The sequence below is a fragment of the Orbicella faveolata genome, unplaced genomic scaffold, assembly GCF_042242905.1.
Source record: "Orbicella faveolata isolate gen_17 unplaced genomic scaffold, um_ofav_v1 contig_14, whole genome shotgun sequence".
NCBI lineage: Eukaryota > Metazoa > Cnidaria > Anthozoa > Scleractinia > Merulinidae > Orbicella > Orbicella faveolata.
The window spans coordinates 16,223,597-16,239,628 of NW_028301541.1; the positions used below are offsets into that span (position 1 = coordinate 16,223,597).

The 16,032-nt window shown below is 38.2% G+C and overlaps 1 protein-coding gene across 1 annotated transcript in view; it reads right to left on the bottom strand.

The window, feature by feature from the left end:
* The window catches only part of LOC110046798 (hemicentin-2-like), a 297,824-nt gene extending 282,052 nt beyond the window's left edge, over positions 1-15,772 (bottom strand). The window contains exons 1-10 of the mRNA XM_089287541.1: positions 15,605-15,772; positions 8,887-9,168; positions 6,885-7,160; positions 6,429-6,704; positions 5,663-5,935; positions 4,400-4,681; positions 2,398-2,673; positions 1,942-2,217; positions 1,092-1,367; positions 357-632 (exon numbers count right to left, since the gene is read on the bottom strand). Of these exons, the coding sequence (XP_089143667.1) occupies positions 357-632; positions 1,092-1,367; positions 1,942-2,217; positions 2,398-2,673; positions 4,400-4,681; positions 5,663-5,935; positions 6,429-6,704; positions 6,885-7,160; positions 8,887-9,168; positions 15,605-15,659 (2,548 nt within the window). The 5' untranslated portion in view covers positions 15,660-15,772. The remainder of the gene's footprint in view (positions 1-356; positions 633-1,091; positions 1,368-1,941; positions 2,218-2,397; positions 2,674-4,399; positions 4,682-5,662; positions 5,936-6,428; positions 6,705-6,884; positions 7,161-8,886; positions 9,169-15,604) is intronic.
* Positions 15,773-16,032: the final 260 nt, after the last annotated feature.

The following is a 16,032-nucleotide window of genomic DNA, read 5'->3' on the forward strand; positions in this document are numbered from 1 at the left end:
CAACGAGCAAAGTTAAAACAGAGGGCTAAACATTTATGACGAGCTAGCTTGACGAGCTTTTTAATACGTCCTTTTAAAAAAAGAAATCATCTACTTTGCTATGAAACCATGATTCAGAACGGAAACTGAAAAAACAGTTTTTATGCTGTGCAAGGCTGTCTATCACTTTTTCAAGGCTACAATTCGGAGTCGAAGCTGATTGAAATTGTTAAACGTTCCCAGGGCTTTTCCTTTCTAGTGAAAATTCCTGGGAACGAGATATATAAATCATAAAATCCTGTGCCAAATCCGGCGAAAGGAAAAAGGTCCTTCTAAACTAAAATGACGGCGTTTTTCGGTTTTGATCAGTTACTTACACTGAATATCCACTGTAGATGCACTGGAGGTATCATTTCCAAGGCTGTTATTCGCCACACATCGGTATTCTCCGCTGTCTGTCCTGTTCACATGTGTTATTGTCAACTGCTTTTTGTCTGCTGAAAAGCTGATCCTCCCGCTTTGGTCTACAGGAGATCCATTTCTGGTCCATGATATTGTCGGTTCTGGATTTCCATCAGCTTTGCAAGATAAAGTCACGTTTTCTCCTTCTGGTTTTGTTTCGGCTTCTGGATGAACAGTGATCTCAGAAGGATCTGTAACAGTAAAACAATCCGCCTAAGAACTGACAACGTAACAATGTGGATGTCACAATTTAGCGGGCTTTTTTAAACCAAAATTTGATGCAAGAAGTAATCATTGATCAGATATTTATAGTAAACTTAGATACCTGGTAAAAGATTTCACCGGTGATATTTGACGACTGTGTGCAGGTAAATAATTGGTGACTGACCTTCGGTTTAAAAATCGCATATCGGGTATTGTAATTGTAATAAGCTCACATGCGATCAGCACAATCCTTACATTGGTTATTAGAGTTACTAATGAAGGAAACATATAGCTTCAATTTACGGGTTTTTGGCAATCGTTGTGAATCACTCTCGAGATTCTTTCAAACCAACACCGATAATCAGTGTTCTTGTTCTCTCTGTGTAGGGTGGCAGCACAGGCCAACTGCTCGGTTTCGATTTATCAAAACAAGACACTATACTTACATTGGACATCCAGTGTAGCAGCATTGGATGTAGCATTTCCAAGGCTGTTATTCGCCACACATCGGTATTCTCCGCTGTCTGTTCTTTCCACATTCGTTATTGTCAACTGTTTTTTGTCATGTGAAATACTGATCCTTCCGCTTATATTTACAGGAGATTCATCTCTAGTCCATGATATTATTGGTACTGGATTTCCATCAACGTTACAAGAGAGAGTCACGTTATCTCCTTCTGTTCTAGTTTTATTTTGAGGATGGGTAGCGATCTCTGGTTGATCTGTAACAAACAAGACAATTATTATCATGAATGGAGCAATTCTGAAAGTACAAACTGAAATCATTTCAAGACTATACGAGCCTGTTTTTATGTCTTAAATGGATTTAAGTAAGCAAGTTACAGTGCGACTATCAAGGCCATCCTAGCAAATTATTTGCAAATTTACCACTGTTTGAGTGTTAAACGATAAACATGGCCACCAACGCATTGCTTCTGCAGTGAGTAGCTTGCTTAGATGAATGAGTTGTCGGAAATGCAGTGTTAACATCCCATGTTTTCATTGGTTAAATTTGAACGGGATCTTTGCTTTCTTGGTTGATGGGGTCGTACTGTAAACTGGAAACTGCAGTAATGTCATTTTCAGGAAATATTTCTTGTGAAATTTTCAAAAACAGAAATGTCAAAAGTCGCTGATTTCTGTTTCTCCGTTTCGTGCTAGACCCAATAGGAACAAGGGGCCTTTCAAACTTCCAGACAGCACGAGTGTTTTGATCAATTACTTGCACTGATATCTAGTGTAGTAGCATTGAAGAGATCATTGTCAAGAATGTCGATAACAAGATATTGTACTTACACTGTACATCCAGTGTGGCAGCAGTGGATGTAGCATTGCCAAGACTGTTGTTCACCCCACATCGGTATTCTCCGCTGTCTGTCCTCCTCACATCCGTTATTGTCAACTGCTTGTTGTCTTCTGAAAAACTGATCCTTCCACTTGTATTTATAGGAGATCCATCTCTGGTCCATGATATTGTTGGTACTGGATTGCCAGTAGCGTTACAAGATAAGGTCAGGTTACCTCCTTCTGTCGTTGTCACAGCTTGTGGGTCAACAGTGATCTTTGGTTGATCTGTACGTGAATATCAATGAGCCCAGTAAGTAAGAAATTTGACATGTGGAGTTAATGCATGCAGAAAATATTTACTTGCCTTCAACAGGAGATTTGTAACAAGCTAATGTGCTGTGGGAGACAACAACGTAAAAGGGTTTGACTTATGACAGCGTTTTTCAGTTTTGATCAGTTACTTACACTGAATATCCACTCTAGATGCACTGGAGGTATCATTTCCAAGGCTGTTATTCGCCACACATTGGTATTCTCCGCTGTCTGTCCTGTTCACGTGCGTTATTGCCAACTGCTTTTTGTCCGCTGAAAAGCTGATCCTCCCGCTTTGGTCTACAGGAGATCCATTTCTGGTCCATGATATTGTCGGTTCTGGATTTCCATCAGCTTTGCAAGATAAAGTTACGTTTTCTCCTTCTGATTTCGTTTCGGCTTCTGGATGAACAGTGATCTCAGGTGGATCTGCAACAGTAAAATAACGCGCCTAAGAAATGACAACGTAACAATGTGCACGTAACAATTTAGTGGGCTTTTTTAAACAAAAATTTGATGCAAGAAATAACCATTGATCAGATATATATAGTAAGCTTATATACCCGAGAAAAGATTTCACCGGTGATAACTGACGACTGTGTGCAGATAAATTGGTGACTGACCTTGAGTTGAAAATTCGAATATCGGGTATTGTAATTGTAATAAACTCACATGCGATAGGCACAATCCTGACATTGGTTATCAGAGTACTAATGAGGGAAAAAATAGCTTCAATTTACGGGTTTTAGGCAATCGTTGTGAATACTACCTCGAGATTCTTTCAAACCAACACTAATAATAAACAAGTTTTCCATGAGATTTTTGTGATATCTAGAATAATCAAGGTCGAGGTAGGGGTTATTAGCCGAAGCCGAAGACTGAGGCTGATAACTTTTACCGAGACCTTGATCATTCTGGATGTCACAACAACCGAATCTAATAATTGTTCTATTATATATTGAACGAAAAAAAAAAAAAAATGGAAGTCATGTTTTTGCTTCTTCACTGACGGCAAGCAACACAAAGTGCGCGAATTTGACATGATCACCCTTAGAAATCATACACCGCGGTCATACATGACATGATTACCCGTAACCTTGAGTGTTCTTGACATGATTATTGTATAATCTGCAACCAGATGACGTCACAGGCGCTGAATTCGAAAAATTACTGTACGCTTTCGGCCAATCAGAAAAGAGATAGTGAGTTCAATGTATAATAATAAGTGTTCTTGTGCTTTCTGTGTAGATTGGCAGTACAGGCCAACTGCTCGGTTTCGATTTATCAAAACAAGATACTATGCTTACATTGGACATTCACTGTAGCAGCATTGGATGTAACATTTCCAAGGCTGTTATTCGCCACACAACGGTAGGTTCCGTTGTCTGTTCTTTTCACATTCGTTATTGTCAACTGTTTTTTGTCATCTGAAATACTGATCCTTCCGCTTGTATTTACAGGAGATCCATCTCTAGTCCATGATATTATTGGTACTGGATTTCCATCAACGTTACAAGATAGAGTTACGTTAGCTCCTTCTGTTCTGGTTTTATTTTGAGGATGAGTAGCGATCTCTGGTTGATCCGTAACAAACAAGACAATCACTCATGAATGGGGAAATTTTGAAAGTACGAACTGAAATCATTTCAAGACTATACGAGCCTGTTTTTATGTTTTAAATGGATTTAAGTTAGCAAGTTACAGTGCGACTATCAAGGCCATCCTAGCAAATTATTTCCAAATTTACATCCACCGTTTGAGTGTTAAACGATAAACATGGCCACTAACTCATTGCCTCTGCAGTGTGCAGCTTGCTTGGATGAATGAATTGTCGGAAATGCAGTGTTAACATCCCATGTTTCCATTGGTTAAATTTGAACAGGATCTTTGATTCCTTGTTTGAAAGGGTCGCACTGTAAACTAGAAACTGCAGTAACGTCATTTTTAGGAAATTTTTCTTGTGAAATTTTCAAAACAATAATTGTCAAAAGTCGCTGATTTCTGTTTACCCGTTTCGTGCTAAACCCAATAGGGGCAATGGACCTTTCAAACATTCTGACGACAGTGTTTTGATCAATTGCTCGCATTGATATCTAGTGCAGCAGCATTGAAGATATCATTTCCAAGAATGTCGATAACAAGATACTGTACTTACATTGTACATCCAGTGTAGCAACATTGGAGGTATCATTTCCAAGTTCGTTGCTCGCCACACATCGGTATTCTCCGCTGTCTGTCCTGTTCACATGCGTTATTGTCAACTGCCTTTTGTCTTCTGAAAAACTGATCCTGGAATTAATAGTTGTATTGACAGGAGATCCATCTCTGAACCATGATATTGTTGGTACTGGATTTGCAGTAGCATTACAAGATAACGTTACGTTATCTCCTTCTGTTTTTGCAACACTTCGAGGATGAACAGTGATCTCGGGTTGATCTGTAATAATAATACAATCTGTAAAACATATCACAATAGGGCAATGTACATTGGGAGAAATGCAATGTTTATATCGTAAGTAATTTTGATTTATGGCTAATATATAGTCGCAATAGATTTGACGATTATCGATGGGCGAGTGGTCTGGGGTTTTAAATTTCCTAGTGCGCGTTGACGCCGGTGTTACATTTGTAACAATGGTTTTCTTATTGCATGACACAGATCTCGGTTTGTGGTAATCAGCAGTCTATACCTCATTCCAAAATAACCTCCACACCATCAAAGTCATCTGGTCACGTGCGCATTAATTTAATGAAATACTGTGTACCATGTAAATAAATAAATAAACCTTAAGAACGTTTTCAACCTCAAATCGCAATAAAAATACAAGAACGTTCAGCCTCAGCTCCAAAATTAGACATTGTTATATAAAAAAAGAGTGTATTATTTGACAACTTGGAGGATCAATTAGATACTGAACCATACAAAGTTTTTTTCAAATCTCTTGAGGCGAAGGGTACAGCAGATCACCGACTGCACTCAGCTCTATCTTAGACTCTATGGAAGATACATCACAAACTTTTCTTTCCAGAAGTTTTAATCATTTCTTGGAATTTAACCGTGACTATGATCAGTCATGCAAATATGGCGTAAAAAAGTATTTGTTTATGTTCAAGGGAATCTGATAGTGTTTACTGTAAAACTATATTCTCAAAAATTCACAGGCCTTCGATCTATTTCCTTTGACAAATGAAGATTTTTAGTGAAGCAAATTGGAACCTTTCATCAGTTGTCCATACATTTGCCCGTGTATCCGCTCTCCTGAATTTGACACTTTTCTAACCAAACTTTACCGAAACATTGTATTTCTGGTAATATTTGTGTCTGTCATTCAAAATGGAACAAAAACAAAGAAAAAACTAAAGAAAGATCTTAATCACAACTGCATGAAAATGAATTCCAACATGCTTAACACATTACCTTGAATATCCAGTGTAGCAGCGTTGGAGGTATCATTTCCAAGTTCGTTGCTCGCCACACATCGGTATTCTCCGCTATCTGTCCTGTTTACATCCGTTATTGTCAACTGCTTGTTGTCCTCTGAAAAACTGATCCTAGAAGAATCTACAGGAGATCCATCTCTGAACCATGATATTGTTGGTACTGGATTTGCAGTAGCATTACAAGATAACGTCACGTTGTCTCCTTCTGTTTTTACAACACTTCGAGGATGAACAGTGATCTCGGGTTGATCTGTAATAATAAAACAATCCGCAAAATATATCACAACAGAACGATCTACATGGCGCGAAATGCAATGTTTATATCATAAGTAATTATGATTTATAGCTAATATATAGTCGCAATAGATTTGACGATTATCGATGGACGACTGGTCGGAGGTTTTAAACCTCCTTGTGCACTTTGTCGCCGGTGTTAAATATGGAACAGTTGTAAAGGAGATTGCAAAACTCAGTGGCTTCTTGGTTCCCGACGGAACATATCCACGACCGTTAAATTTTCTAATGAAAAACCTTTGCTGGGTACTATTTTAAGAAAGTTGTTAAAGTTTTCGGGAAGAAAATTACTTTTAGGCTTCCCACTGTGTGATTTTGGGGAATTTTTTATAGACCATACAAAAAAAATAATAATTGATACATTAAACCACTTCACTGTTCGTTTTGGGCGGGGCAACAGTATTCGAACTGTTTGGCTGAGCTAAATTAGAATAAGATATTAAACTTACATTGGACATTCAGTGTAGCAGCATTGGAGGTATCATTTCCAGCCCTGTTTGTTGCCACACACCGGTATTCTCCGCTGTCTGTCCTGCTCACATCCATTATTGTCAACTGCGTTTTGTTGTCGGAAAAACTGATCCTTCCACTTGTATTTACAGGAGATCCATCCCTGGTCCATGACATTGTTGGTACTGGATTACCAGTAGCGTTGCAAGATAAGGTCAGGTTACCTCCTTCTGTCGTTGTCACAGCTTGTGGGTCAACAGTGATCTTTGGTTGATCTGTACGTGAATATCAATAAGCCGAGTAAGTAAGAAATTTGACATGTGGAGTTAACGCATGCAGAAAATATTTGCTTGCCTTTAACAGGGGATTTGTAACAAGCTAATGTGCTGTAGGAGACAACAACGTATAAGGGATTAACTTATAACAGCGTTTTTCAGTTTTGATCAGTTACTTACACTGAACATCCACTGTAGATGCCTTGGAAGTATCATTTCCAAGGCTGTTACTCGCCACACATCGGTATTCTCCGCTGTCTGTCCTGTTCACGTGCGTTATTGTCAACTGCTTTTTGTCTGCTGAAAAACTGATCCTTCCGCTTTGATCTACAGGAAATCCATTTCTGGTCCATGACATTGTCGGTACTGGATTTCCATCAGCTTTGCAAGATAAAGTTACGTTTTCTTCTTCTGATTTCGTTTCGGCTTCTGGATGAACAGTGATCTCAGGTGGATCTGCAACAGTAAAATAACCCGCCTAAGAAATGACAACGTAACAATGTGCACGTAACAATTTAGTGGGCTTTTTTAAACAAAAATTTGATGCAAGAAATAACCATTGATCAGATATATATAGTAAGCTTATATACCCGAGAAAAGATTTCACCGGTGATAACTGACGACTGTGTGCAGATAAATTGGTGACTGACCTTGAGTTGAAAATTCGAATATCGGGTATTGTAATTGTAATAAACTCACACGCGATAGGCACAATCCTGAGATTGGTTATCAGAGTACTAATGAAGGAAAAAATAGCTTCAATTTACGGGTTTTAGGCAATCGTTGTGAATACTACCTCGAGATTCTTTCAAACCAACACTAATAATAAACAAGTTTTCCATGAGATTTTTGTGATATCTAGAATAATCAAGGTCGAGGTAGGGGTTATTAGCCGAAGCCGAAGACTGAGGCTGATAACTTTTACCGAGACCTTGATCATTCTGGATGTCACAACAACCGAATCTAATAATTGTTCTATTATATATTGAACGAAAAAAAAAAAAAAATGGAAGTCATGTTTTTGCTTCTTCACTGACGGCAAGCAACACAAAGTGCGCGAATTTGACATGATCACCCTTAGAAATCATACACCGCGGTCATACATGACATGATTACCCGTAACCTTGAGTGTTCTTGACATGATTATTGTATAATCTGCAACCAGATGACGTCACAGGCGCTGAATTCGAAAAATTACTGTACGCTTTCGGCCAATCAGAAAAGAGATAGTGAGTTCAATGTATAATAATAAGTGTTCTTGTGCTTTCTGTGTAGATTGGCAGTACAGGCCAACTGCTCGGTTTCGATTTATCAAAACAAGATACTATGCTTACATTGGACATTCACTGTAGCAGCATTGGATGTAACATTTCCAAGGCTGTTATTCGCCACACAACGGTAGGTTCCGTTGTCTGTTCTTTTCACATTCGTTATTGTCAACTGTTTTTTGTCATCTGAAATACTGATCCTTCCGCTTGTATTTACAGGAGATCCATCTCTAGTCCATGATATTATTGGTACTGGATTTCCATCAACGTTACAAGATAGAGTTACGTTAGCTCCTTCTGTTCTGGTTTTATTTTGAGGATGAGTAGCGATCTCTGGTTGATCCGTAACAAACAAGACAATCACTCATGAATGGGGAAATTTTGAAAGTACGAACTGAAATCATTTCAAGACTATACGAGCCTGTTTTTATGTTTTAAATGGATTTAAGTTAGCAAGTTACAGTGCGACTATCAAGGCCATCCTAGCAAATTATTTCCAAATTTACATCCACCGTTTGAGTGTTAAACGATAAACATGGCCACTAACTCATTGCCTCTGCAGTGTGCAGCTTGCTTGGATGAATGAATTGTCGGAAATGCAGTGTTAACATCCCATGTTTCCATTGGTTAAATTTGAACAGGATCTTTGATTCCTTGTTTGAAAGGGTCGCACTGTAAACTAGAAACTGCAGTAACGTCATTTTTAGGAAATTTTTCTTGTGAAATTTTCAAAACAATAATTGTCAAAAGTCGCTGATTTCTGTTTACCCGTTTCGTGCTAAACCCAATAGGGGCAATGGACCTTTCAAACATTCTGACGACAGTGTTTTGATCAATTGCTCGCATTGATATCTAGTGCAGCAGCATTGAAGATATCATTTCCAAGAATGTCGATAACAAGATACTGTACTTACATTGTACATCCAGTGTAGCAACATTGGAGGTATCATTTCCAAGTTCGTTGCTCGCCACACATCGGTATTCTCCGCTGTCTGTCCTGTTCACATGCGTTATTGTCAACTGCCTTTTGTCTTCTGAAAAACTGATCCTGGAATTAATAGTTGTATTGACAGGAGATCCATCTCTGAACCATGATATTGTTGGTACTGGATTTGCAGTAGCATTACAAGATAACGTTACGTTATCTCCTTCTGTTTTTGCAACACTTCGAGGATGAACAGTGATCTCGGGTTGATCTGTAATAATAATACAATCTGTAAAACATATCACAATAGGGCAATGTACATTGGGAGAAATGCAATGTTTATATCGTAAGTAATTTTGATTTATGGCTAATATATAGTCGCAATAGATTTGACGATTATCGATGGGCGAGTGGTCTGGGGTTTTAAATTTCCTAGTGCGCGTTGACGCCGGTGTTACATTTGTAACAGTTGTAAAGGAAACTGAAAAAAAAAATCTTTCTGTCATACCTTGTTCTACTGTTAAGTTAGTAATGCAATGTTATTTAAGGTGAAACGAGCACAGGTAGATTTTGTAGGCTTCCTGTTACGGGATAGCAGTACCCAGGTTTTTACTGAATCAGTTATTAGGTGGCTGGCAAGCATTTGTTAGCACTGCGACTAATCCTACCACTCCTTTTCAGTTGACAATGATGGCATCAAACAAATGGCTATAAATATAATCATTGGCGAACAGGTTATAATCATTTTCGTGACAATACTAGTAACGTAGCAACTGTATAAGCTGATGAAAACATTTTTAATTTGAGCTCTTAATAATTATAACTCACAAACGAGTCCGGTGGCCGCCATTCGTTATCATCGAATTGAAATCAGCATTTTAAATCAGGTTTAATTTTTTGCAAAGTTAAAAAAATGAGGGAGCGGATTCAGAACCAACCTAGATTTTCGAAATGTTAAAGTGCCTTCGAACCCCTCCTGAAAGTGTTTTGAAATTTGAAACGACGTTGCATGATTAATAGACCGGAATGTGGGGGGGGGGGGGGGGGGGGGTTAAATGACTCGATTTTAAGTGAATTAAAGAGCCCATAAATTTAGAATTAGGGTTGTTTCAACGGGTTATATTGTTGTTACGGGAACCTTTTGCATCACGAAGAAAGCTTCAACTTCTTCATGAACAATTGGACATTTGTTTGATACCACTATTGTAGCATCAAATATAAACCGGCGAGGGGTAGCTTCGATGATCAAGTTCTGAAAAATGCGGTAAACCGTTATGAGCCACCTTAAAAGAACGTGATTTGCCACAACCATTTTCCGCATTCGGCATAGTTCTGCTACGCTCAATAATTTCTTCACTTGTCTTTCAAATTGAAGTTCCGGCTTGAGTTGTGTACAACAAGCAGGATCACAGCATAACAGCTTGGAATAAAGCAGCTCGAGGAACTAAAAAGCTGCTAATTCGCAGCGTATTCAAACCTCCATACAACTGTCTAAACTCCTTATTAAGCCTTTATGCCTTTCCGATGTGAGAGTAATAATGCAGTGCTTCGAGTAAACGTCAAGTGCATTATATTTCTGTTAGTCACTCGCGACATGCGGAGAATCTTCAAATCAAGTCAACAAATCGAATGCTCTAAATACACCGATTCCGTGAAAAAAACGGAAGTTGCATGCAAGCGAGGCTTAATAGCCTTCGAGCTTTCAAAATGGCGGACGAAATGTTGGAGAAGAACGAAAAAAATCGAATGTATGTAGGTTAGAGTACCTTGTCTGGAGCAAATGTGGTAAGGAAAAGGAAAAGAGTTGGACACAAGTGTTGTGCGGCTGCAAACCCTAATAATCGAAGCAAAAACCGACCTGATTTATTATCTCCACGACTGAGTTTCCTTCGGACAAGCCAGATAAACAAAGAAGGAAAAAGTGGGAAATACTTATGAAAAGGGGAGATGCCTGTTTTACCTCGGTAGGAAATCTTTTCTATTGTTCCGAGCACTTCTTGCCAAGTGATTTTAAACTTAGTACACTTATTGAAAGTGGAAGCCGTACCCTCGGTTTTCCCTGCACAAAAGTTGATGAGGAATCTCTGTGTAGAGCAAAAAGATGCGAGGCATCTGAGTCTGGCAAAGAAGCTAGTAGTGAATACAGGTGTGAATACCTATGAGCTTCAATCAACGTAGGAATTAATCAGTTTTCATGCCTCTGAGGTAAACAAAAAATGTTTCCCAAAAACAATGTTGAATGTGGAAGGACATTAGTGATTTAAATACAGCCATTGATGAATTTTGAATCTTTTTTACTCGCTTAATATTTCGGCAAGATCTGGATTTTAGTTTTAATATGTCAGAACTAGTAGTGTCAGATGAATTATTGCATGGGCCAATTTCCCGTATTTGATGTTTGGGAGCCTAACCGTTTACTTACCTGAAGTTTTTTAGGCTGAATTTGAAAACATTAAGTGCAGAATAGATTGCAGGGAGATAAAAGGTGAGACATCCAAGACCTGGAGAAGCAGAGTAAACTAATAAAAGTCTGGCAACACATTTTAAGGCCTTTTAGGAATTTCCCTAATGTCAGGGATTTGACAGACAGCATTTACTGGCAAGAAAGAAGGTTATAATCTTCATCCCTTCTATGCGACCAAGTAAATCAGAGCTGACGATAATTTTACTAATTTTCTAAGGAAGACTGTTTTTCAACCATGAACCACAACTGCAAATGTAAGAATACAAGCTGAAATGGCTATTAAAAGAATAAATGGATGGCATATATTTCATGGTGTAACTCCACTAAGGTTGTGTAGAGTTGTTAATCAACCCTGGATAGTGAGCTATTTGCTTGTAAACTGGCAGAAAATTAGTCGTCTAATAATTCCTGACACCTAATGTTAATTTGTCATTTGGTAGTGAATGTAAACAGAGTACATGATATTGTTCATCAGTGGCAATTAAATATTTGGTGATTTCCACCGTACTAAAATTGTGCATTATGTGGCTTCATGTTTTATTTTCTGGCACAGGGTGTAACATTGAAGGACACATGGCCTGGTGTATAATTTGCTAATAACATAAAAGTACGGTTGAATTTGACCTCATTGAGAATTTCCTACATTGTATGATCTTATAGATTCCCATTTGTTTTGAGCTATTTTGAAATATTCACTCAACATTACCACAGAAAAACTAGAAGTAGCTGAGTTCGCTCATATTAAATGCTGGAAAACTTATTGGAACTTTGATATACATTATTTATTCTGGCTTTAGCAATAATCACATCTTGTAAGACCATCTCTAAGCATTAGGTAAGGCAGTTCATATATAATATATGTATCATAAATTGCTCAGTATTCTTTAGCATCTCCTTCCACCATTCTATGTCCAAGGCAATTTGCTCATTAAAAATTCTCAGTTACTTCCAATTTATAGCCAGGACATTCCAAGTCTGTTCACAACAAAAAGTAGTTGTTGTACATTGCACTTCATAAACGGAAGTAAATATGACTCTTGTTTACCAGTATCAAACATTATGCATATTGATTTTATAAGGCAATCTTTCAGGGTCTCACCATCCATAACAATGACATTCTTGGCTTCAAAATGATTTCATGGAGATTGCCCTTACTTGGGTCTGTAACCAGCTCAGCTGGGCAGCCCCCAAAATTTCCCTTTTCTCTTGTACAAAAAAAAAAGCATGTTGTTACTTGCATCTTCGTCTATCGCTGTTGATGCATTATTTCAATGTACTTGTCCATTACTAGTTGCTAATATTCTAGGCCATCTTTCATGGCATGTGGCTGATAGTCTTTGTTACACTTCATTGATAGTTTTATTGGTGATTTCACCAATGAATCAGCTTTGTGATTGCGTCCTCCCCTGTGACGCATTGATGCTATCACTGTACCGAACCCTTGTTTGTACCATTCTTGGCGAGTAGATCGTGGTCTTTTTTGATACTCTGATTAGCATCTTTTGAACTCAAGGATTTGTCTTATTCTCTCGCACCGATTGTTAATTCATGAAGAGAGATCGGATGTTCTCTAACTTGAGAAGACTGAAGTCGTCAGCGAAAAATGAATCAGCCTTAGGAAATGTGTTTACGTTTGGATGTTCTGTTGCAATATTCCCGATATCCGGAACAATTTTTAAATTTACTTCCGTATGTTCTTTCGAGCTCTTGCTTCATCAGTTTTACTATTTTAAGCTACTTCAGCTTTAGTAAAGCTATTGTTCGGGTCAGAGTCGTAGATTTTTAAAATTTTTATCTCATTCAGATTCTTTCTCCTAAACCGACCATGAATAAAGTTCTTTTAGGCAATAAAAATGGTGAGAACATGTTTTTTCGCATATTAGAGATCGAGACAATTGAAGGATGGCAAACATATCTTTCTAAAAGTTCCTTTATTTTGCCATTTTAATTTATACGGCAACTTTTTAGCCAGAATTTCAATTGGCTAAGCGTTAATTTTTCAATCTGTTCTTCGCTCACACTGACGCCGGGAATATCATCAGAAGAGAGATTGACCTCTCTTCTTCGTTCGCCATGTTGCTTTGAATATTTACCGCGAGGGCTATTAAGACTCGTTTCGGTGCAACTTCCGGTTTTTTTCTGGAATCGTTGTATTGATAGAACAATGTAAAGGTAATGAATGTGTTAAATGAAAAGCCACGTCATGACGTAAACCATCTCGTAAAATTAAATCTGTCTTCTACCCCTGGCTCGATCACATGCAAAAGACCAGTTATGACAGATTCATAGCTTTAGGCATACAAGACAATTTAACCTAACAGATTGCTACTTGTACCTTGAGGGTTCTTAAACAATAGCGTCTTAGTTTTACGTACCAGCAAATACTGAGCGTTAATAGACTGAACGGCTAAAAAACTGGACGGCTAAAAGACTGAACGGCTAAAAGACTGAACGGCTAAAAGGCTGAACAACCCTGACCACAGAGGAATGAATTTACAAGCAACTTGATAGTCCTCATTAAATAACCAATGATCTGTTCAGCTGGAATTTCGTATTCCTTTTGAGAAGTCTAAGAAGCATGTGAAGTATGATTAAAATATTCAACTGTGCGTATCGCTTAAACCAATTTTGAACTCCAATAATTGGTTTCAGGGTGTGCTGAGGATCAAAACTGAAAGATTTGTTTTGCTGTAGAAAGCAGTGAACTGTTCCAACTGCGAAATCGTTACGGCTCATTAAATATAGACAGTCCTGGTGGGAGTTCTTTTGGCAGTATCTATCAACTTCGTTTAAAATCAGCGTATAAAACAAATTCACCGCGCTTCTCTTCATTGGAATCTCGAAGTCTTCAACCAAAACTGCAAACCGGCGAATGAACAGAAGCGTGGCCCTCACATTCCTGCATGTTGATCTGCTGTCTATTGCTTGTTGTTTCCCACATTCTACACGGAAGTTGTGTAAAAAAAAAGAAACTGTAAAAACTCATGAACTACGAAGAATATGAACCGATCTCACAACACAAGTTAATTGGAAATCTAATCCCTAGGAAATTTCGATCGAAGAGACGCCTAAGTCTCTCATAAGGGTTGCTACGTGAACATTTAACACTTAACAGAGCAACATACTCTCCACTGTTTAAATATCAACCACAGCATTCGCTGCAAGGCCAAATTAACGAACTTGCCTGAATGAAAGTACCAGTGAGTAATAGTAGCAATAGTTTCTTAACGGCCATTCTATGACCTGAATAAAGTGACAGTTTCCTTTCCTCTAACGTACATCAGTTAATCTCAGATGTTCCAAACGGGAAATAACTACTTCGCTTCACTGAGTCCAGCAGAAAAGTGCTGAGTTATGACAGATTCATAGCTTTAGCATACAAGACAATTTGACCTAACAGATTGCTATTTGTACCTTGAGGGTTCTTAAACAATAGCGTCTTAGTTTTACGTACCAGCAAATATTGAGCGCTAATAGACTAAACGGCTAAAAACTGAACGGCTAAAAGACTGAACGGCTAAAAGGCTGAACAACCCTGACCACAGAGGAATGAATTTACAAGCAACTTGATAGTCCTCATTAAATAACCAATGATCTGTTCAGCTGGAATTTCGTATTCCTTTTGAGAAGTCTAAGAAGCATGTGAATTGCGATTAAAATATTTAACTGTGCGTATCACTTAAACCAATTTTGAACTCCAATAATTGGTTCCAGGGTGTGCTGAAGATCAAAACTGAAAGATTTGTTTTGCTGTAGAAAGCAGTGAACTGTTCCAACTGCGAAATCGTTACGGCTCATTAAATATAAAGACAGTCCCGGTGGGAGTTCTTTTGGAAAGTATCTATCATCTTCGTTTAAAATCAGTGTATAAAAAAATTCACCGCGCTTCTCTTCATTGGAATCTCGAAGTCTTCAACCAAAACTGCAAACCGGCGAATGAACAGAAGCGTGGCCCTCACATTCCTGCATGTTGATCTGCTGTCTATTGCTTGTTGTTTCCCACATTCTACACGGAAGTTGTGTAAAAAAAAAAACCCGTAAAAACTCATGAACTACGAAGAATATGAACCGATCTCACAACACAAATTAATTGGAAATCTAATCCCTGGGAAATTTTGATCGAACAGACGCTTAAATCTCACATAAGGGTTGCTACGTGAACATTTAACACTTAACAGAGCAACATACTCTCCACTGTTTAAACATAAACCACAGCATTCGCTGCAAGGCCAAAATAACTAACCTGCCTGAATGAAAGTACCAGCGATTAACAGTAGCAGAAGTTTCTTAACGGCCATTCTGTGACCTGAATAGAGTGACAGTTTCCTTTTCTCGAACGTACATCAGTTAATCTCAGATGTTCCAAACGGGAAATGACTGCTTCGCTTCACTGAATCCAGCAGAAATGTGCTGATACAATAATATGCAAATTTGATACTTATATCACACGAAAGGAATTGCTCAACAGAAAGCGTCAATTTACATTTAACCATGATTTTCGATTTAAAGAAAATGAAATAAGCTAACCGAGCTTAGGCGGTCTGTGAGTGGAGACCGAACGCAGTGAGGTCTGTACACACGACCGAGGTAAAGATTTTCCCATACAGACCGACTAAGCTCGGTTAATAAGAATGATGTTTATTGTATGGCAAACAAGAAAAATTTAATTTG